Below are 24,587 nucleotides of genomic sequence, written 5' to 3'. Positions count from 1 at the left end.
ATTGGTGAGGCACGAGTCTTAGTCAACATTTGTTTCTTTGTTCGGCTTTGCTTATCCTGACCTTGGTGTTTTACACGTGTGGTTGTTTTGTTTTTTACACAGATTTGACAGACTACCATGGCAGGATACTTTTGAATGAGCTCTTTTCCCCTTAAGTGACTGTTAATCAAGTTGATGTTTGCATTTCTTATGCCCTCTTTCATGTCTGTTTCTTGTCTGCACTTTTCTAAAAACCATACATGCTTTAGGGTTTACGACAGAGATTGAATACTCCCAATAAAATGTAGCTTTTGGTCAAAGTGACAAATGAGTGCCATTCTTCAACCTCCTCTGCTTGCACCTGTCAGACTTCCTTCACTCCTTGTTGTAATGTCTATCACCTCTACCCCTGTCTACTACCCAAAATTGCAACACATATGTGAGCAAGGGATTGTGGGAAGACAGCTCCCACATCTCACAGAACTCTGTCATTATACTCATCATCATGCTATCAACTGATGCTTCCCCATTGGCTAAATAAATAGGACGTTTGGCTTGTTATGGTTAGCCGTCTTTACCCAGGGTGTCACAGGGCTCATTCTTCCAGGAACAGATGTCCAATCCGGTGAGGAGGACAGCGTGGTCGTGCCGCTTACCACCTTTCCCCACCAGACCCGACTGCCACTGACAGAAACTGTTGAGGGACTGGTCAGCATGGTGGTTGATGGTCAAGCCCAGCTGGAAAAATGACAAACAGAGCAAGAGTGAATTAATCCATCATCAGCGATAAGTGCAAAACAACACATTTTTTTTGAAGAATTGTAGTTTTAATCAACTCACCGGGTCCTGTTCCAGTAGTAACAAGCTGACCACCACAATGTTGATGTCCGTCCCAATGGTGCCATCTTTGAAAAGGCTGGAGACCTGCAAAAGAGTTGAAAGAAATTGAATATTCATGGTTTTATAATTGTCCCGTGCTTTGATCTTATTGTCAGAAACAGTGCGTTGTTCAGCCTTTAGTTAAATGCATCCGCTATTATTTTCTGGGTTAGCTTACAGGTAGAAGCAGCAGACTTCCTAGATCATTGAAAATGTCTTGGACTCAGAAATATGGAGGGTAAAGGTCGAACTTCCTTATGTCCTTGCAACAATTTTGAAGACAGACTGAAGACATCAGTAGGCTACTTTTAACCATTCTTGCTTGTTAGTCTGCTTGTACTGCAGACAAAGGTTAATCGTGAATATCACAACTGTCCAAAGAAAGTTAGCAAAACTCTGTTCAGCTAAAGGAAGAATGCAGTAGAGCTTTCCAGTTTCTCTGTTCTTCATAAATAAACTTGAAACATATTTGTAGCAGTCTAATTTCATCAACATGTCCAGTCACGTGACCCTTGCCTTTGCAGTTTGTACTGGCCTGTTGAATCTCCCTTGTTAGAGAAAATGATCACCTCCTGGGAGTAAAACAGGGAACAGAACAGCAAAAAAAACAGAGAGAGAAAGTGCGTATTCGAACCATCACTGTCTCGTATTTTCCATGACACCTGTTCCTTTCCCCCTCTCCTCCCTTCTCCTAACCCTCACCATATTCATGACGGTGAGGACGAAGGTGGTGACGTTGTCCCTGCCGTGTTTCTCCAGCATCTTCCTGTCAGCCACCACCAGGGTCTCCACGTTCAGACCCCCCACCCTGTTGGAGTTGATGGCCGATCTCTTCGCCCTTCCTGGTCCCTCCGCCTCAGGTACCGCAAACTCGTCCGGCATGATGAAACTGTCCTCAGCGGGAGGCTTGGGAGCGTCTAGGAGGGCAAAAAAGGGAGAGGAAGGAAGGAAGGGAGGAGAGACAGAGAGAGTATGAAGGAGAGACAGAGAGAGAGAGAACTTGGCAGTGGTTTTCCTGGCTCGTGCCGGGTTAGAAGGGTTCAGGCTCTGGTGTTGAAAGGACAGGAAATTCACTCCCCACACTGCTTCCTACCTCTCACCACTAGAAGTTACTGTTAGTTGCTGGAGTAGCCTCAGGCTAGTGTAGCTCTAGCACAATGGACTCAATTCACTCCGAAGCATTTCATTTAGACATTCATCTTAGTAATGGACGTGGACGGACATATCTAGAGGCTGCAGTGGTTTAGGGTTAACTGCTTTCTAAAATATAAAACACCTTTCTGATGTGGTGATAATGCTATGCGATGCTTTATGTTGAAGAATACGGTTTTAGGGTCAGATTAACATTTATATGTCTCCTAATGTGGCTTCTCTTCCCTGGCAATATTGAATTAGGATACAATTGTCATTTTTCGTAAAGGGATGGTGAAGTAATGTTAAATTTAAGATCAATAATACTAAGGCGAAAATCCATGGCAAGTAAAAAAACATTGCATTGTGGGATCCTACACCATATATCACAATACGGTGTTAGAATGTATGGTAACTGTCACAGCACATAATTGCATCCTATCCACTAGGCTGAATTCCCTCGAGTCTGTCTGTCCTATATCCACTGATGATTATTATCTCTATATTACATTGTTGCTTTGATTGATTACATCATTAAATCACAATGGCGAAGTAAAATGTCAAATCATGATATCATTTTGTAATAGCATTCTTACAGTTGACAGTATCAACTGCATAATTATCTGAATTATCCATATAACAGTTTAATGCATTATTGACCTGGTGTCTGTAAACCACAGATGTATGTTAAAAAAAAAAGAATTAAAAAGAATTGGTTACTGAGTCAGGGTGCATTCACACCAAATCCGGCGATGCGGCACTAAGCTTCCTAATCCTGTGTCACTTAAATAGCACATTTGTATGACGTCACGTTGTGATGTTTGACCCCCAAATATAGTACAAGCAGACTTAATATTTTCTGAGAGAGGGTGTTTTTATAATCTTGGCATTTCCAACCGCACATGAAGGCAGCTTCATTTATTACACAGCAGTAGGAAAAGAAAAGATGAGGGGCCGTGCCTTGTGCTGGAGCTTCTTGCAGAAAAAGACTCTACCAAACTCCCCACGTAATTATTCTAACCATGTAGAAAAGAAAATGTGAATTAATGTTAACTGTAGGCTACTTTCTCACTGGTTACATTATTGGCCACCGCAGGCGTTAAATTGAGCTGCGTTTCTCCAACAGTTGAGTCTGTTTTAACTTTTTTTCCTGCCACAGGATGCTGCGTTTATTCCTGCATCCCCAGTGGCATCAACCGCAGCAGCCCAGACACACGACCCCCTGTTCAAGTTAATGGAAGGTCTGGCTTCATCTGGTGTCAGTGCAGCCTCGGTGTTCTTTGAAGTACTCAATGGACTAGCCAGCCAGTGTAATCCTGATGAGGCTAGAAATGCTGGTCTGCCTGACTTATATCACACACCACAGTCATGGGACATATGACTTGTGCGTACGTACAATTTGAATGAAGGGTGCACGTAATAAGAAAGTATAAGGAATATAAGGTTCCCTTACATACATTGCTTGCGGCGTCCGCAGAAGTGTTGCCTCTGCTGCTTTCCTTGCTGGTAGTCATGGTGATGATTCTGCTGCTGATGGTGCTGATGGTGAAGGTACGGGTCGTCCGTCGTTGGAGAACCGGTGCTAGATGGACCACTGGGTCTTCTGTGCACGATATGTTCCGCCGAGCGCTTGTAGACGACATGCGGTTGGTGACCGTCGGGGGCGCTGTAGTTATGTTGTTCAGCCAGATGTTGGGGTAGAGGGGCGATCAAATAGTCTTCCTGAGACACGCGGATCAAACCTGACTGGAAGACACACACAAAAAAACACATCGACATTGTCACTTTTTTTTTATGTTGTCCATCGTTTGTTTCCTGAGTGACTGCTTGCTGCTTTCCAAGAAAACAAGCAGCTGTTGTATACAGAGAGGCCTAACACACATTTCACTTCCAAACACAGATTAGCCCACGCCTACCCCCCACCCCCCAACCACCTAACCAACTAACCCCATCCTAACATCAGGCAGATGTGCACAGTGCTAGAGCATAAAGCTGTTGAGTGGAGGAGATGTCTTATTTAGCTGGAAGACATAATAGCGTGAAATCACTATTTTCATGGAGAGCTGAACTTTGTTTTTGATTAATTTTAGCAACATCTAAATCATTTCTGCAACAAGAAGGGCTTCAACCCCAGTTAGGACATTACTTCAAAACACAATTAACTTATAGCAGACACAATTGCAGCGCTTTTTGTTGACATAAGATAACACGATGAAATAAGATGGTAAGCCTATATTCATCCCCGGAGGGGGAATTCAGATATTGCAGCAGTACAATGAAATAAATAAATACAAAGAACTGGAAGAAAGGGAACTTATATATGGGATATGACACAGACTAAATGTATGTCTAGATAAAATATATTAACTACTCACTTTTGTTTTTATTTGTTTGTATAACTTACTGTATGATTTCTGTATATATTGCGTTGTGTTTATAGCTTTGTGAAAACAAATACAAATAGAGAAGTAATACATGATAATAATAATAATAATAATCATAATAATAATAATAATAACAACAATAATACTACTACTAATAATAATAATAATATAGCAATAAACACAATTATTATTATTATTATTATTATTAGAGGTATGTACTTGTATGAGAACAGAGGTAACTTGAATTACCACCGCTGTTTACATCCATGTCTGTCCAAAATGTCATAATTTCATCCTATTACACATTTGAGTGAATGTGTCATAATTAGCTTATTTATTTGATGGTGTTGTGTGAGGTCACAGTGACCACAAAAAACTTGAATAAAGTCAACTTTGAATGGTTTATATATAGAAAAAAAACATAATTATCATTCACTGCTTCATCCATTACCTGACACTAACTGACCACACATTGTTATTCATTTAGACATGCATACATTACTTTTTTTTCTTAATCTTTCACCACTGACACCAACAACCAATTTGACTTTCCTGCTGTAGAAACGGGGAAATATATGAATGGATCCCAGCTTTGTTTACATGTTTTGTTCATGACCATGTCCAGCTCACTGGGATGTTGATCTGTCAGCAGACTGGATCAGTGTGTTGGGTCTCTGTTTGAGTCGAGTGGCCTTAGCTGCCCTCTAAACTGAGAAACTGAGCTACTGAACCTTAAACATTCCGTCTGACCACGGAATTCTACCTAATTCACTCCACGACACACCGAACGCACACAAAATAGCTGTGCAATCAATCAGACAGACACACATCCAGACACGCTCACTGACTTTATCAAAAACATACACATGCACCCTTTGACTCAATGACTTCTGACCTTTTTATGTATGCTTTTGTGTCATCTGCTTCCCCAGCAACTTACTGAAGTGTGTGTGTGTGTGTGTGTGTGTGTGTGTGTGTGTGTGTGTGTGTGTGTGTGTGTGTGTGTGTGTGTGTGTGTGTGTGTGTGTGTGTGTGTGTGTGTGTGTGTGTGTGTGTGTGTGTGTGTGAAAGAACCTGCTCCTGTTGAGCTGACCCCATTCCCCCCAGAGTAGCAGGTGGCAAAATAAACAGAGGCAAGACAAAAGGGAAGCCATGTCGAGGCTCTTGTTGTCAAAACAGTCTCTGATACATGGCAGACTGCCATTATCAACTCTATCCATCCCTCTATCTATCTCTCTATCTTTCTATCCATCTTTCTATCTATCTATCCATCTATCTATCTATCAGTCTGTCTATCTATCTAATCTTGCAAATTTCCCGCTGCGGGACTAATAAAGGATTATCTTATCTTATCTTATCTATCTATCTATCTATCTATCTATCTATCTATCTATCTATCTATCTATCTATCTATCTATCTATCTATCTATCTATCTATCTATCTATCTATCTATCTATCTATCTATCTATCTATCTATCTATCCATCCATCCATCCATCCATCCATCCATCCATCCATCCATCCATCCATCCATCCATCCATCCATCCATCCATCCATCCATCTCTCTAACCGTCCAGCTGCCAGCACATCTTTCATCTCTTCATGAATCATATTCTCCGTCCATAAATCTTCCGTGGTGCGATGGGAACTTTTACAGGAACTTAGTTGTCAAACTTCACTATTTGGACAACGTGTCAGGTCCACATGGTCCAGTGGTTGGGAAATTTTTTGTTCTGCAGTGTCGGTGGTTTGAACCCCAGCACATCAATATCTGCCAAAACAGCCTTGAGCTAAATACTTAACAGCTACGTGCTCCCACGCGCATTGCACTGAAAATCTCAACCTGCAAAAAAAAAATGCCCCCTGGGCAATGGACTAAATATATCCAATCAAAGACTTGAATTAAGAAAGAGAAGGTCCCTGGCAAAAATGACTGCAGCTTCCCAAAATAGTTTGGAATTCAAAATAGAGCTCGAGGAGGTCAAACGTACACCTCATCAAATACTCCTCTTTTAAAAAAGGAATTAATTTATTTTTTTCTGACAGCTCCATCTGTCAAACAATATCAGTGTAATCATCCCGTGAAACACTGGGAGATAACTTCCTACGTTTCTCTCCCATCAACTGGCACCTTTAGAAAATCTCGCTGCGCTCATTAAGTAAACATAAACATTCGATTTTTTTTTTTTAAATGTCGTATGAGATTATCTAGTATTTGATTGTCTTTTTTAAATGCATATCATCTAATTTGCCATTAAACGTAGGTGGTTTACCTCGCAACCACTGGATCCAAACAGTAACTCCATGAAAGGCCCGACTGACAGAAGTTACTTTAACAACTTACAACTCACATTAATTACATCTCTCTCTCTCTCTTTCTCTCTCTGTCTCTCTCTCTCTCTCTCTCTCTCTCTCTCCAACTGTATCGTCACATCTGCCAGCTCCCCACTTTCTTTTCCAGCAGTTAGCAGATGGATGTGTCTGTGATGATAATGACAGGAAAGAATTCCATCTGCAGGGATTGTAATAATGGTGCAGTGTGTGTGTGTGTGTGTGTGTGTGTGTGTGTGTGTGTGTGTGTGTGTGTGGATTACATTCTCTTTGGTCAGCATGCACTGTATGGTTTAGTGACTAATACAGAATTACAATTACCTGCGTTTTAAACCAAACAAGGTAAAACATCAGCGACAGCAGCTCTTAGCAGAACTGCATCAATGGATCAACATCACATTTCAACCGATTTAGAACAGTAAGCATCTCGCAAATAATACCTGTATCACATTCTTCCCTGTGTCAAACACAATGCTTACAGTTGCTTGCCGATCAAATAATGATGCTTGATGAAATATATATATATATATATATATATATATATATATGTAAAGAGTTTCGCAGCGTTCGTGTGGCCCTCCTCCAGCTGTTGATACAGCAGACCTCTAGTTATCTCCGTACATTAACACTTGACTAAATTAAAGGGAACCAACACTCTGTGAAACGCCACTTTACCTACCTCCCATACACGCAGACTCACACATTTCTCTGACTCTCACACACAGATTCACACAGTCAAGATTACAGGCTGAACCAGATCCTCAACCAAGAAGCTATTTTCTACATGAGAAAAAGCTCACGGTACAGCCCGAAAACAAGCCGCTCCAACAAACGGCTCTCTTTGGCAACATGACGGTTTATGTCGGAGGAGAATCTTTAGCTTGTCTCTGTATAAACTCTAGCCTCTTTTAAGGTTGCCTACCATGATATTATAAGGCAAATGAGTAAGTGCTTACATGCTGTTAAAGACTAGTGCCGAGCGGCGAGAAGCCCCAAGCTGGTGATTACTGAGCTCTAAAGCACATCTGCACTCCAGCTCAGCACGAGGATCACGTGTGTGGTGAGGGGAGGGGGGGGCAAAAAAAAAAAAGAAATCATACAGGAGCAGAGAGGGCCCCCTCCGGCATCAAACTTATTCAACAGAATCACGATCTGAGTAATTACAGTTTGCTCGAGTGAATTATGTGTCTTTAAAGCGGGGTTAGAACTGGGTCGAGGACAGATGGTAATTTTGGATCTTGGATCAGAAGAAGATGGCACGGTAGACATGAGCCAAGCGGCAATGACAGGGTTGAATTTCTCCTCCTTTGACTTTAAATGACTGTATAGTGCACGGCAGCAGTCAGCCGGGCTGTTCGCAGCCACTCCGTTAGTTATAGTGCGTCTAGATAACCCTCTCCATGTAAGACTGATTAGGATCATAATGTGTCAATAGCCCGGTGTCTTGGGCCCCTTGTTTGGGCTCACTAATTGTCTTTGAACAACCTACTGACACTCTCTGAGCATGTCTGGGAACAAAGCAGAGGTGGACACACACAAAGAAAAAAAGAAGCAACGGTGTTGGATGAGTCTTTTGTCATTTGGAGCCGTTGGGCATGGTCCCACTCACCATCCCGTGTAGACACAGTAGGGAACAGGAGGACTACTCCCACACCGGCCCATACAAATGGAAATGTCCTCCTCGAAAGCGCCGTTAATGGCACTTTAACTTGGTTACAGTGCTGCCCTGACACTTTTACTGACGTAGAAATGCAGGGCTGCTGTGATGCAAATGATGTGAACGTGCAATTTAAATGAGCCTATGGGAGAGAGCATTTCCCGTTGTAGTAAGGGTGGAGGCTGCAGAGAAGGGAAGTCTGCTATCTCTATATATCTGCCTGTCACACCCTAACACCCAAAGGAGATGAATGAGCTGAGGGGTTGTAAAGGAAGCAAATAGATTCACTTTTTGGAAAAAGGAAAAACAGTGTTTCATGGTAGGTCATCATGTTCAGTGATGATAAAATTGTATATCCAAAGGCATAAATTAATTTAGTCAAAGATTTAGCATTTTTCGCAAAATTTCAGGACTGTAGAGGGGAATATATTCAGACAGAAAAATATTGACATGAAACTTCAAGCTTCAAGCTTCAGACCAGAACAGTTTACTGTAGCTGAGAATGGGTCAACATGTGTTATCCTCAAAGCTCCCAGGTACACACAGGGCTGAGACTTCTTGGGTTTGGTACAAACAGGTGATAACTACCAGTAAAAAAAAAAACACTAACTATGAAGCCCACGAAAAAGAACAAAAAATCTGGATCAACACACTGAAAGACAATGTCTTCTTTTCACATCCACTCCATGCGTTCAAATGAAGCTCTCACAGTTGCTATCACGCACCATAAACTATTTACTGCTCTGTAGCCAGTTTATTCACCTCTTGTATTATGCCATGTACACACTACTTTTATTTCACAACCTTCTCCTGAAGGACCGTACAGCCAGTCATTTGCCCTCTGACCCAAGGAAGCCACCACCGTTGTGTCACTTTACCCAGGCTCTTGCTTTGTCTTTACAACACAGTAGGTCACATCAGCAATAATATATTAATCAAGAGATTACAGAAGAGGAGGAAGCCCATGTGGTCGATCCCTGACAGCGTCCTGCTCAACACTTCCATCTTAATAACTCATTACTGACTACAGCTTCTCTACTTTCACAGGATCACTGGTGAAAGTGTCCGAAACACGTCATTCAAAGAATCGGACAGGATTGTACCCCTCGCGCCAATTAGTCCACATTTTGCTCCACCAGGAACTGAAATGCAGACCTAATAGATTGTACTTTAATGTGATGGTTCTGGCTGAAAGGTTGCTTTTCACCAGTTGAGGACTCAGGCTTCAATTTTCAAAAGCGCTTTCTTTTATTCTGAACTTAACTTTCATCCCAGCCAACAAAGACAAAACAATGAAGACAAGAAACTTGACGCAGTGGTGACAACAGTAGGTCAGATTTGATGTATGGACTCTGTTTGTGGAAGTTGCAGCATCCACTTGAAGACCTCAACACCAGTCATTAGTCTTGTGTGAGTAAGACCTTGCACAGACTAGAAAGGACATACAAGCACACACAAACACACCCTGTTTTTTTTCTCTCCCTTTCACACACACACACACACACACACACACACACACACACACACACACACAACATCCCACACACAACATCCCACGCCCATGCTGAGAGCCCCCCCTCTCCTACTGGCATCTAACAGTGGGCACTACATCACTGTCAGTGATCAGACCACCAGGGAACGGCTCCGGGCCACTTTCCTCTTGTAGAGCCAGGCTCAGAGCTCCTCTGTGGCCCAGCCCAGTCGCTGAATTATGGCCAAGCCAGAGAGGCATATTGTAGTCGGGAGACGTTCCAATTTGTTGGCCTTTTACAGAAAACAGACAGGTACAAATGGCCCGGGCGCTGGCTGGGAATCGGTCATTCACGTGTCATTTTAACTCGGCTAAAAGCCTCAGGGATTTGGAGCACACGGACAAACACACACACACACACACACACACACACACACACACACACACACACACACACACACACACACACACACACACACACACACACACACACACACACACACACACACACACACACACACACACACACACATGTTCATATGTTGTCTCGGTTCCCAGCCCTGTGGATGGGTAATCATATATTGTCTCAGCTCCACATGTGTAGATTAGCATCTACACATGTTAAACATTCAAACACAACAAGTGAGTGTTTAAATGTATGCCTTTTGGCCTTAATAGTTTTATTTTCCAGATGTAGTTTTTTTTCAGATATTTGAATGCTGTTGAATGTCATCCAATACAGCAATTTTTTTTTTAGAATGATCACTTATTCCTATAATACATATTCAATTTAACATGAAAACGTAAGAGGCTTCGATGAAAGCAACTTGTTTTGCAAAAGAGAATGTCACATTTTCCCAAACAAGTAATGTTACTTGAACCTAGTCACATATTCATACACGCTGATGGGGTTCTACACCCACAAGCCCCTCCAGGGGCCACGATACATGCGGCCCGGAAAAAGAGCAAAGGCATTCTTCACACCACAGGGAGCCCCATGCCTGGTAGAGACGGACAGAGGTCGTAGGTTGAGCTCCCTTCTTACAACAGCCACCGGTGGCAGACACAACACGCGGCCCCGTGTCAACAACGACCGCCAGAAAAGGGTTTGATCTGAGCGGCCTGCAGAGATGAAGGGCAGTAAAGAAGAGGTGTGTGTTGACACTTTCTCCAGAGTTTTTTTTTCTCTCACACATGGGTGTGCGAACACACATTTAAAGCTGTAAACTGTGTTACCTTGGGGGTCGCTGGATCACTTGGGGGCCAACTCCCAACACAAATCCAAGAAGTCTCCCGTGCTTATACGAAACCATAAAAAAAAAATGTCACCGCATACAAGTTTGATCGGCGTTTGCACTATTAGGAGCTCACGAGGATTAAAGAGGTGGCTGTAGCTCAGGGGGTAGAGCGGGTCTTTCTGTGAGCACAAGACTGCCGACTCGATCCCCGGCTCCTACAGTCCACATGTTTAAGTATTCTTTGTAATTGCACCTGTATGTATATGAAGAGTAAAGCTAAGTTTAAGTTTTAGGAGGACCAGGAAAGGGAGCCGGGACCCTTCAAAACACACATCTCAATCCTACAAAGTGAATCACTGTATCCGCCAGTTTCCTCCGCTCATTTTCCCTTGAAGATAAGTTGATTTCATAAAAAGTCTGATCATTTTTCTTTTATTTGCAACCGAATACTATGATCTGAAAAGTCGTCAAACCACACCTCGCATGTGGTATCAACCTGAGGAAAACGGATCCCACTAATTGCACCTATTGGTCAGTCGGAGCGAGCTCAGTTTCCATTGAGCCTAACCTGTCTCTGACCTGGCCTGAAGGGGGCTTGGGAAAGGTCATGGTGGGCTCGTTGGGTGTATCCAACACTCAAATGTTTCAGTTATGAAGTCATGTCATGATGTGAGTAATGACCTGTGGTGTTATTCATAGCATGAAAAATGTTTCATCTTGTCCTAAACAACACTTTACGTCTTGGATGTAGCTGCATAGCTAGCTGACAACCAAATGACTAAAAAACTAATCCAGATGCTGACATCTGCAGATATAAGTATTCCCGATATCTCCCTCAAAGACTTGCTAGTTCCAACACATCTGCGGAGTTGCTTTCTTTCCTGTCTTATATCACTGTAAATTGAACATCTGCGGGTAAAGGACTGTTGGAAGTACAAAAATTGCAATTTAAAGATGCAATCTTCATAGTAAAAATGGTTACGAGTTATATTTTCGACATATTGATCAATATAAGACTCTCTATTCTGCTTCTTTGTCCGTCCACTGCACTTTGTTTATTCATTTCCAAGCTGCAAACGGGTGTCAACATTCTACAGTGTGACTATTTTTCTCACAGGCCCGGCAGCGCAGGTCTCAGACCTGCCCTCGTCACCCCCAGGGAGAAGAATCCTACCCTGGGAAGGGGTTGGGAGGACAGAGGGGAGCAGTAAATCACTTCACTTCTCTACATTCACACGAGTGGCAGGCAGCTCTCAACCTTCACTTCATACTAAGAACCTGTGAGAGTCCAGGTTGACAACCCCCCACCCCCGTATCCACGAGCAGAGAGGATTGGGGTCAACGAGCAAAGCGACCCTTCAAAAGAAGAAAGCGAGACGACCTCCCAGCCCCCCCCCCCCATTCCTCTTTACGAATCAGGGCGCATTACATCTGAAACATCTCGTCCATGCTCAAGAGATGGACAAGTTCAATTTTCCTTCGAAAACATGAGCATGGTGATCCAACGAGCCCGCGGAGAGAGTAATTAAAAGCAGCAAATAAATAACACCATGTTCAATTAATGAGGATTTACAGTAGAAAATCCCTCAGTTCCAGTCATCCTCTCAGCCCTGCTCTTAATACCATCTCGCCCTGGTCTTCATTTAAACAGCTGAATCCCTTCCATCTGCTTGGCCTGGGCCAGGGTGCATGTTTAAAAAAAAAAAAAAAGAAAAAGGCTTGGTCCAGTAGCCGTAGCTGCTGCTAACAAGCAGGGTCAAGCCCAAAAAACACTCTATTTCCGACACTTTCGTTTTCCTTTTCTCTGCTGTCCTCTACTCTGTTGAAAGGACACAATGACATGAAGTAAGAGGAAGCTTCTTTTTTTTTTTTCTCTACCGCTCTCTTGCTCTCACCCCATGTCTCCTCCAAAGCCCTTTGATATAAACAGTCCATCTCTCCAACTCTCTATAAAGAGACATCCAGCCTCCCTGGGAGCTTCCACCCAATACAATGAGTTCCCATTATTCACTTTCTAACTGTAGCGCTGTGCTCCCAGCCTGGTGCAGTCATTCAGTATTTCACCCTCTTTGCTAATCTCTCTCTCTGGTGTTTCTTCTGGATTTCCATGTCTTCTTCTTCTTTTTTTTTTTTTTTTTTTAAACTTCTTCTCCTTAACTATTATTTTTAATCCCACCTTAATCTCTTTCTCGAGCCCACCGCTACATCGGGCAGGCTTGAATGGCTCTCTCCTCGTTTGTACTTAATCCAAATATTCTGAGTAGAAGCCTAGTGGAAAAGCGAGGGTCAACTTCTTTTGTTGTTCTAAGCCTGGAAGCAGTCCGACAACGTAAACACAGTCGGATGCGCTACGAAAAAACACAGAGAAGAGGGAAAGGCCCAGGAAAATCTGCCATCTTTCATTTCCCTAACAATGTTGCTTTTCTGCCAGCGATATCCAAGCATGAGTCCGTTTCACAGGCAGAGTGAACATCCATCCAACCAACGATGGCCTAGGGGTCGCACTTTGGGAGAGGAAGAAGACCAAAAAAAAAAAAGCTTGTGAGGGGTAAAACATAGATCAAAGTGTTCTTCGCGGCCCATTCAAATGCAATCATGACCCAATCACATTGTGTTCACACAGCGCTTTAAAGAGAACGGGTCAGCCGTGTTTTATTGTGAGTGGGGAGCTAGTCTAATGAAAGGGACAATGCAAAGATTAGCAGTGCCGGCGAGGCGGCTCAAACTTCTCCCTGGCTTTAATTGCTGCAACAAGAAGAAGAGATGTAGAGGACAAATGAGCAGGGCAGAGCACAGACGGAGCAGGCAAGAGGAGGTATGAAGGCCTGGATGATAAATGGAGGTATGGCTTTTATGGAGGTGTAGTGTGTCCATCTGGTCCAGGCTGGTGTGGGATGTGTCAAGGAATGTCTGTGTTGGTGGGCCAGAGGGTCCAGGCCCCTCATAAACCAAACCGTGAAAGCAGAGAATCTTGTAATTACAGAGTTCTTGCGCTGGAGGAATATCTGTACCTTGATTGCGAGAAGAGTTCAAAATGATCAATCAGAGTTCGTATCTGAAGTCCAAAATATAGCACCATTGATATTCTGTGATTCTGTTTTTGCTGATAAATGAAGTCAAGTTAGGACGGCGTAAGAACTTTGGGAATCAGTCTTGTTTTTAGTCTGAGACAGAGAACCCCCGATATCAACCCGGTGTCTGTGGGTAAAGCATGGAGCTGGAGTCACAACATGTTCAGCTTGGTTAGCATAAAGCATGGAGGTAGAAGAAAAGTGATGTAGAGCGGGGCTTTACCCAGCATGCCATTTGGGGGGGGGGGGGGTGTAACAATAGACTGTATGTAAGGAGTGGACTAAGTCACCGTGACGTCACAAATTGGTTTGTGGACTGCAGGTTATAAGCCTAGAGCTCATCATTTTGCCGGTCGGCCATCTTGGTTTTTTAAGACATTTAAGGGGACCAAAATGTTGCATTCAACTTTCAGGAAAGGTTCTAAGAGAAAAACACGGACAACTCCCAGAGCAGACAATGCAGTGGCAGCGACCTGTCAATCACAAGGTAGCCCCGCCCTAAAGCATACTCTTGCTTTTAATCTACTAAATGAACATCGTGCTGTATTGAAGATTTAAGACTAGAGATTGAGACCATAAACTCAACGTGACGAGACGCTTTCCCACGAGGCCGCACCTCCAGCTCTACATTTGTAGACAATCGTACAATTAGTGCTAGTGTGAACAGCTGGACTCGTGGGCCAGACAGACAAAAAAAACAGGTCAACTGAGTTATTGCCCTTTTTCATGTGCCGTACTGTCAGTAGTGTAACATATATCTCCTCTCCTGCTCTCCTCTTTTCATCCGTCCATTCTCTTTTTTTTTTCCACTCCTCCCAACTCTCCCGTTGTTCAAAGAGGTGCCTCACAAAGCATGAGAAACTGATGCTTACACTCATGGGTAATGATGTCATGTTACAGTTCACCCATATAACCAAGGTCGGCCCTGTGGAAGACAATGATGCAGCAAAACGATCGGGTCATTACAGGACCTGAGGACTTTTGGGGCATAAAGGAAGGAAGCTTGAGGTAAGGGTGGAGCAGAAAACATGTTGGATGAGAGCACTGTATTTCCCCCAAAGAAATCCTCTAAAATGTTCAGCAAATGAAAATCATCCTCATTAGTATGTTTGGGATCTTTTATAATAGTTTGGAAAACTTAAGGAGATCACCATGTCATCGATTTAAAGTAAAACAACATCAGAAAAGTTTGCGATTTCTTAAGATCCAAGCAGACATCTGCAGACACCTACCAGTCCAGAGCAAGTCGAAATGGCTGCCGAGGAGGCCGACAGGTTCCGGATAAATCCCTGATACAGGCAGTTGCGAAGACCTTCATCGCCCATCACCGTGGCGATGCCGTCCGAGCCGAGCGTCTGCACGGTGAACCCCGGGCCCACCACGGAGGACGGAAGCAGGTCCAGGTGCATGTCCCGCCCGAAGGCCGAAAGCCGGTAGTGCAGAGAGGAAGAGAGGGACCTCCTGCTGCGCTGGCTTCGCCTGGTCACATCGTGGGTCAGGAACCCCCCCTCAGAGTCCACCTCCACGGGGGTTACAAACACGTAGTCTGAAGAGAAGAAAGCCACATAAGAGAGGCAGCATCGTACAGTTAGATGCTTCTGCCACCGGGGTTATTTTGTGAATGATTTGCGTTCACATGTTCTAACAACTTTTTTTTCCTCTCTTTCAGCTTCAGTTAGTTTTTTTTTTCCAACATTTTACCAGAATGTATTTGGCCATGGAAGAGTGCGAACGTTTAGCCATTGCTTGTACATTATTATTATATTCCTTTATTGATCCCCATGGGGGAAATTCGGGTGTTGCAGCAGCTCAACTACATAGAAACAGATAATAAATATAACATATTATACAATAAATATTAATATAAATATTAATATAAATATTAATATAAATATTAATATAAATATAATAAATAAAAATGTACAGTATACATGTCAGTGGAGAGAGATAGACAATAAATATAAAATAAAATAAATAAAAATGTACAGTATACATGTCAGTGGAGAGAGAGAGACAATAAATATTAAAATAAATAAAATAAATAAAAATGTACAGTATACATGTCAGTGGAGAGACAGAGACAATAAATATTAAAATAAATAAAAATGTACAGTATACATGTCAGTGGAGAGAGAGAGACAATGACACCAAACTAAAAGTATAAAAGCAAGTAAGTTGCATTTCCTTCAAAACACAACACCTAGTGATTGCTTTCATTCTTGCAAAGCTCATGTTTTACACCTAAAAATAACTTTGCTGCATGTTAATTACTGTTGACATTTTAGATAGCTAATAAAAAATAAAAAATAAAGATTTCAAACTAGATGCAATCAAAAAAAAGCACATCGTGGTGTAACCATTAGCCAGTTCTATAGAGAAAATGCACCAGGAAGAAAAACAACATACATCACTAGAGATGACAGGCGTGTGTGTGTGTGTGTGTGTGTGTGTTGGAGACAAAGGTTCAGCGCTCAGCTGTTGCTCAGAGCGGAGCACCTCATATGGGTCACAGATGACTTTTAACAGAAGCCACAGCTCCAACATCATACTTCCACGCGTGTCAGATATGGGTCAATACTTCAGAGCCAGATGTTGTGATAACGTGATGCATCTGTCATGGTGTCCCACTCATATGAAATGCTAAAATCCTGTATTTACTAACAATTCCAGTACAGTAGAAGTAAAGGCAGACATGTACAACAGACTCCATGAGGTTTTTGAATTGTGTCCTCTCTCTTATACAGCTTTGGCAAAAAAGGGTCTGAGTATCTTGTATGTTCTTTAACTAAACCCTTCAATGGAGTGACAATGGGAGAATCAGGAAGCTTTCTTCACAACCAGTTTCTGGTTTCAAAGTGTCTTTGGGTTTTTTGGGTCACACTAAAAAAAAAAACTCCGCAATACTAATACACTGTGCAATACAATAGTTATAAAAGTTTCTGTCTGTATATATAATATTTCAGTTACTGTGGATTCTTTACTGTTTTTTTTATTGATCATTTGTTTATTTATAATACTTATAACTCTTGTTTGCACTATCCTCTATGCTGCTGTAATCCTGTAAATGTCCCCGCTGTGGGACTAATAAAGGATTATCTTATCTTATCTTATCTTATCTTGAAGCAGCCGACAGGGAATCCCTGCATTCATCAGTTTACGCCTCCACAGACATTACAGGAAGTTTGTTACATTTTTTTTTTTTTTAACCTAAAAAAAGCACACCCTTTTAACAAATGGCATTCTAATAGTCTTAATTGCATCATTGAAGACATTATTTTAGGGGAACCACTGGTCCAATAAGTGAGCCCCATCACTGCCCATGTCTTACTCCTCTCTCTCTCTCTCTCTCTCTCTCTCTCTCTCTCTCTACAAACGTGGACGCGTGCCAGCTGGAAGAAACATCCAAGGATGTCAAAAAAAAAAAAAAAAAAAAAAAAAAAAAAAAAAGAAGAGCACTCACCGTGATTTAATCCGTGTCTGTCGCTGGAGGAATAGCCGGCCGTGACGGTGTGTGAGCAGTAAATGTGCAGCGTCTGCAAAAAAAAAATAAAAAAAAAATAAAGTAATAATAATAATAATATCATTAAAAGAGGACAGGCAGCAACAGGTTACACGCACTGAAAGAAGAAGGAAGCCAGAAGAAGAAGATGATGAATGGAGTTCCCCTCTCTCTGCTGAAACACGAGTTGCGCTCGGGTTTAATTTGGGATGACTATCACTTGTCTTACTTTTCACCACAAATCAACCACTCTGCTTCTGATACAGATCCTGCTGAAAAGAGACAAGTGTTTGTTTTTGCTCCCAAGCTCAGATCGGTGCAGGTTCTGGGTTGTTTTTTTGTTTTAAAGAGTGTATGTATGCGTTTTTTTTGCCACATGCCTTGATAATATTCCAGGATAACAGGCTGGACATGAGCCGGACTGAGCTGCAGCCCACCAGCGGGATGGGTAAAGTCCAGATCAGAAGAAAAAGGCAATCCATGGTGATGGCATGCACGCGTCCCCGTTACCTCCTCAAAGAGCGCAGAAGTCCTAATAATAACCTGCGGTGCCGCATAATGCGACGCGCACGCATTGTTTGACTGGTTCAGGTGAAGTCGGCAGGTTGCAGCAGCCGGTGGTGCGCACGGACGCAGCGCGCACTCATGAGTATGCGCGTGTGTGTGTGTGAGTGAGAGAGAGATGTGTGTGTGTGTGTGTGTGTGTGTGTGTGAGGAGCGCGCCGCTGACTGAGGCACCGGTCCCGGCTCTGTGGAGACTCGGTCCTTTGCAGGATGGGAGCACAAGTCAGAGGCCAGCAGCCAATCAGCGAGGAGCATCGTTTATACCAGGCGCAGATGAGAGAAAGGGGGAAAAAGAGATTCTCCTTTCAGCAGCTCGTGAATCTGTAGTTTCCAAAGCTTTGTGAGCAGTGATATGGTTTTTTTTATTATTTTTATTTTAAATGGGGTTTATTTGCACTGGCAGAATGCACGTTTTTTTTTTTTTTAAAAGTGTATTAACCCAGACCTGCACAATATAGACAATAATATATCATCAACTTATAATGTTGTAGTCCTTCTGCTAGCTTTGTTAAAAAAAACAAAAAAAATTGATGCAAAGTAATTCAGCTAATGTACGGGTGAATATCTACTTTTACTTTAAAGTATTTTTTTTTTTATATACTTCCACTTTCAGAGGGCTATATTGTACTCCACTACATTTATCTTATTATATATTTATTTTTTGTTGTTGTTGATGCCTTTTAACCCCTTAAAGAAACAGTGTGCCCTCAGGCCCCCATACCACATTTCACTGTTATCACTTTTACACAAGTGTTTTTTTTTTTTACATTGTCGTAGGCTATTCCTCCACCCCTGCCATTACGACTTTAAGTTTGATATCAGTAAAAAATGTAAAGCTTTCCTTTCACCCACACTTTTGGAGCACCACCACCAACCAGATGGTGGAGCTCCAACAAGGAAATGTTGTGTTTTTTTTGCAAGCCTTACATTTTCCCTCTAAGCAAATTGGGGATTTGTGGCAATGTAAATATTGGGCTTCATGAATTAAATTGAAAATACACATCCAGTTCGTTTGGCATTACGTAAAAGGATTGTAATATTTCCACCTGCAACCAAACAGAAACAATTGTATCTGCAGCAGTATTAACAAACATGGAGAATCTACACTGGGCCACGAGAGTATAGAAGTGTAGAAAGAAAAAGGAAAAACAGCTGCGTGCAAGTTCAGGTGCTCGTCGGGATAATCACTGGACAGAACTGAAAGACTGGGGCACTTTAAAGCCGTAAAGAGGTACAAATGCCGTCACTGAATCCTTGGTTGAGACCACCGCGTTTCCACCTTAAGAGGAAAGTCCTCATCAGGGCATGTCACATCCACACATTTGGTCACGGTCAACGTGAAATGGCAACTTGTTGTTTTTGTCGTCCTGCAACTCTGCCTCAGTCTCCAATAAATTTCACACATACAGGATATTTCATTTCAGTCCTCTTTGCGTTGCAGAATTTGTACTTGTATCAAGCAGTTACAAGTGGCTTACAACTTACAACTGGAATCTAAGCTGCACACACACGTATGCAGATTCCTGGAATGCTGCCTAAGTTTCAATACTCTAGCAAAACACGATCAATTTGCAGGATTAGGCACTGTTTCAACAGGGAATGTGGAACTTTCAGCAGGGTACAAGTACAACTGTACTTCCATCACAATTTGTCAATATAGCATCAAAAACAATAGAACAATGCATGCGAATAAAACAAATGTGCAACAATTCTGTACAAAGCTGGGACTCAGACGCAGAAGGAAGCAATGGAGACAAAATATAATTCAAAATAAAACTTTACTTAATAATCCAGAGGTCATACAGGGAAAGGCAGTCAAAGAAAGCAACCAAGTCCATTCAGGGAAAACGCACAAAATCCAAAGTCCGTAATCCAGGCAGAGTCAAAAACCAGGCAAGCAAACACAAGGAAATTACGACATGACCGCATGTGCACACTGAGTAGACAAAGACAATCTGGCAGAGGGTAAGTGGAAACACAGGGTATAAATAGGGCAAGCTTAATTACAAACAAGGTACAGGTGTGTGGGGAAACCTACAGGAAGTAAAACTAGCCACCATACACAAGAACCGTGACAACAAAATAAAACAGGAAATGAATACAAAAGACTGAACAGATTATCACAAAATGAGGACAAACGCTTGACAAATACAGACTTTAGCTTCATAAAAACAAGTATTAGAAGCTATTTTTTGGGTATCTTGTAGTGTTTCCTAAACGTTGAAGTGAACTACGCATCAGGAAGGGTTCCGCAGTGCCTAAAATCCAGTTGTACAAATCGTGTTTTCTGTATTGCATGGATTCTCCCGGGTCACTCCTCTCGACATCATACATAATATTTCTAACAGCATCTCAAGGCGAGCAGCCTTACTCAGTTCTCCACACTACTAGCATTGCAAACAGCTAGTTAATAATTTAGACGAATGGAAATGTAAGTGAGCTCTGTTAGAGTGAGTCCAATAATTAAATCTGTCATGTTGAGGTGAGCGAAGTTCACACCCGCTTCACTGGCTCGTATTGTTAGCCTGTGTGTTGTGAACAGGTGGTCCTGCAGTGTTCCTTTTCCATTCCAGTGACTGGCAAAACACCTGGACAGGTGTGCTGGAATGCCCCGACAGACACACAGCTGAGGACTTCAGCCAGCTCACTACTCACATAGTCACACTCCGCCGAGCATAGTGAGGCTTCTCACAGCTCCTGCCAGCTTTTCTGGCGGGATACAAAGCATCACCCCGAATACAACATCACCTTAATAACCCCACCATATTTTCATGGCGCCTATTAAAGTCTGCGCTACTTAAACATGTGTTTGAAGCGTTCTGACCAAATCCCCATTCATGGTGTCTTTTTCATCAGTCATGGTTTTAGTCCTACTATATTAGGAGAGTTGCAGTGATACTTTGTTGGGACAGTTTTATAGTATGGCTTGATCAACCAACGCATGTCTCTGTGAGGTGGGGACAGTGAAAACCAACACAGCTCAGACTTTGTCAGCACACTGGAACAACTGCTCTGCCAGGATGAGATAGATCATATCAGACAGCCAGTACAAGAACCGTACCAGTACCATCGAGCCGGTTCTGTGGGTTAACGATATTGAGATTTGCTTTGGTTTTAATCTACAAAAGAGGAGATGGTCTTTTTTAACTTCCTGTGAGATCTCTGGTCCTACAATGTCTGCTACAGGATTCTCCACATGTTTTATCTGTCGGTTGTTGTGAGCACCCTCTTCTCTGCTGTGGTGTGCTGGGGGCGAGGGCACTGCTAAACTCTTTTAGAGAACGCCGAGTCGTTGGATCCAAGCTGGTCACACTGGAGGAGGTGGCGGAGGACAGAATACTGGCAAAAGTGCTGGCTCCCCTGCTGATAACACCTCCCACTCCCACACAAACATGGACAGCCAAGCTAAAGAGCAACTTTAGCAACAGTTATTCTGCCCCGCTGTGTAAAGGAGCCATAGTGGAGATCATTCCTGCCAGGTGCTATCAGACTGTACAATTCTGCTCATACCTAACATAAAAAGTCTGGTCGTTGGTTTGGACCTGTGTCAGATTAGAGGTTTCCTTAGTGAGCCACTCTGCATTGCTTATCTCCAGCTCTGAAATAAGGACCCACTCTGAATGGACCTGTTATGCATCTCATTGTAATAAGAGGAAACAGTGTCTGTAAGCGTCTGACGGGAACTTTGCATTCCTCACAGCATGCCAAAGCATGCAATAGACATAAGAGGAACATTTCTGGCAGCAGTGTTTGTGCAAGTGGAACAAACCTTTCTCTTAAGTCCATTGTTAAGCATGTACCATAGTAGTAAAGCATGTTAAGGAAATGGAAGTGCAGCATTGACTTGTACTTGTATGTATGAATGTGCTGCTAATGCTAATCAGGGGTGATCCCTTTGGAGCACATTAGCTTATAAAGGCAGTGTCATAAATAATTTACTATCCATTAAAATACATAATGAGTTTCTTAATAGTACGCTGTCAATAACTAGTTTCACCCTCTTCGAACATAAGATGTCACATTATGGAACCAATATCTTCATGGTAATAGGCACCCTTATGATGATACTATACTTCATTGGCTCATGATCGCGTCTACTTTGCCTAACATCTAAGATTAAATTTTGCCGGCCCTGTACTTGGCCAAAGTGTGAGAGTGAGTGAATCGAGGTTTGCTGGGAAATTCCCCTGGACTGTACTTTGGAGGCTAATTGCACTTTCATCTGCGCCGTGTGATGTAGAGTCGGTGAGGAAACACAACCGCACTGCTTCCTCAGGTTCTTGGTGAAGGTCCCTGAGTTGTTGTATAAATATGCTCATGTTTGACACTCCGGTTAATTGATTGCTCTGACCCACCTTTCTGTTTCCACATGCAGACCAATGTTAAGCCTAGAGAGTGGAAAGACTTGTGTTCTGATTTCTAATGTGGCCGATGTGGTTTCTATCTCCTCTCCTCTATCGCGGTGTTTCTCTCAGCTAATGATAATCCTTCTCTCCCTCTGAGAATGTTGTTTGTGTTGTCGGTGGACGCTACAGATGTTTTATAATCCGAACAGTGTTACACCCCGGCACACCGCAGCTCGCTGCACCGTACCACTGTGTTGACAGATGATGTGTTTATTTGAAGCACGCTAAACCAACTGTCTGAAGCCCTTAGCAGTCTCTCCCTTTCTCATAATGTCTCACCCCCAGATGGGTTGTTGAGTTACTGTGGGCCTGTCAGGCCAGTCTGTTGTTTGTATCCCAAAAGGAATACAACATATCTGGTTGCAACAGTAAGTGTAAGCAGTTGAGTTTTCTGACTGAGGAGGGAAATAGATTGTTAGATTTAGAGACCACACTAAGACGAGGTCAATCCCCCGAGCCTTCTGTCCTGGGAACGCGATGTGAGAGAAACCAGAGTCAAATCCCCTTTGACAAGTTAATAGTACCCAAGTAGTGGACTGCAAAGTTATACCTACACAGGCATATCTGAACTCAGGGCAACACGAATACCTCAAAGTTCTTCGCTCTACACAACATTCCTGGGTTCTGTTATTCGCTCGCATGACTTCTCTTAACATTGTTATGCCGATGACACCCAGCTGGTCTTGTCATTTCCTCCCGGTGACACCCAAGTGGAGGCACGCATTGCTGCGTGCTTGGCTGACATCTCGAAGTGGATGGCGACACACCACCTGAAGCTCAACCTGGACAAAACCGAGCTACTGTTCCTCCCGGGGAAGGGTTGCCCGCACCGAGACCTGTCCATCACCATTGATGATGCCGTGGTGACGCCAACTCGGACTGCGAGGAATCTGGGTGTGACCCTGGACGACCAACTGTCGTTCTCAGCAAACATTGCATCGGTCACACGCTCCTGCAGATTCCTCCTCTACAACATCAGGAGGATTCGCCCCTTCCTCACTGAGGAGACGGCGCAGGTGCTCATCCAGGCTCTGGCCATCTCCCGCCTGGACTACTGCAACTCTCTACTTGCCGGAGCCCCGGCGTCGGCCATCAGACCTCTGGAGCTTGTCCAGAAAGCTGCAGCCCGTCTGGTGTTCAATCGCCCCAAGTTCTCCCACACAACTTCCCTTCTCCGTTCTCTACACTGGCTCCCTGTAAGAGCTCGCATCCAGTTTAAGACTCTGGTGCTAGCCTACAGGGCAGTGAAAGGAACAGCTCCTTCCTATCTCCAGGCCTTGGTCAAGCCCTACACCCCCGCCCGACCACTTCGCTCTGCTGCCTCGGGGCGACTGGTTGCCCCGTCGCTCAGAGGTCCCTGCGGCCGATCCACCCGGTCACAGCTTTTTTCTGTCCTGGCCCCTCAGTGGTGGAATGAACTCCCCACTGACGTCAGAACAGCAGAGTCGCTGCCCATCTTTCGGCGCAGGCTGAAAACTCACCTCTTCATGAAGTACTACCCTGAGCCTTCCTCGTAGCACTTATTGTATTCGTATTAGTTTATTGCACTTATTCTATTCATATTAGTTTGTAGCACTTATTGTATTCGTATTAGTCTGTTGCAATTATTGTTTTCGTAGTAATTTGCTTCTGCACTATACTTTTGCTCTGGTTTATGCTTTTAGATGCTTGTTTAAGAAAGTTCTCTTGAATACCTATGTTGAATACACTTCCTGTAAGTTGCTTTGGATAAAAGCGTCTGCTAAATGACTGTAATGTAATGTAATGTAATCTTGATGGTGAACATGCGCTATTTATCGCTCATCGATCTACAATGAAACATTTTCAATCTTGAGCTTCTCTAAATGTGATTATTTAAACCAAATTTAGCTGTTTCCATTTCTATAAAATAATATATGATTTTAGAGTTTCACAATACGAAATTCAGAGCAAATATATTTCCTCACAGCGCCTCTCAACATAGCGACGGCTTAGCA

The 24,587-nt window shown here is 43.0% G+C and overlaps 1 protein-coding gene across 1 annotated transcript in view; it reads right to left on the bottom strand.

The window, feature by feature from the left end:
• The window catches only part of adamts18 (ADAM metallopeptidase with thrombospondin type 1 motif, 18), a 60,698-nt gene extending 42,575 nt beyond the window's left edge, over nt 1–18,123 (bottom strand). Inside the window, exons 1-7 of the mRNA XM_054616177.1 lie at nt 18,022–18,123; nt 17,603–17,675; nt 15,375–15,688; nt 3,447–3,735; nt 1,561–1,775; nt 820–903; nt 558–717 (exon numbers count right to left, since the gene is read on the bottom strand). Coding sequence (XP_054472152.1) covers nt 558–717; nt 820–903; nt 1,561–1,775; nt 3,447–3,735; nt 15,375–15,688; nt 17,603–17,675; nt 18,022–18,123 — 1,237 coding nt within the window. The remainder of the gene's footprint in view (nt 1–557; nt 718–819; nt 904–1,560; nt 1,776–3,446; nt 3,736–15,374; nt 15,689–17,602; nt 17,676–18,021) is intronic.
• Nucleotides 18,124–24,587: the final 6,464 nt, after the last annotated feature.

Source organism: Anoplopoma fimbria, chromosome 2, assembly GCF_027596085.1.
Source record: "Anoplopoma fimbria isolate UVic2021 breed Golden Eagle Sablefish chromosome 2, Afim_UVic_2022, whole genome shotgun sequence".
NCBI lineage: Eukaryota > Metazoa > Chordata > Actinopteri > Perciformes > Anoplopomatidae > Anoplopoma > Anoplopoma fimbria.
This window is presented reverse-complemented; position numbering and strand designations above follow the sequence as displayed.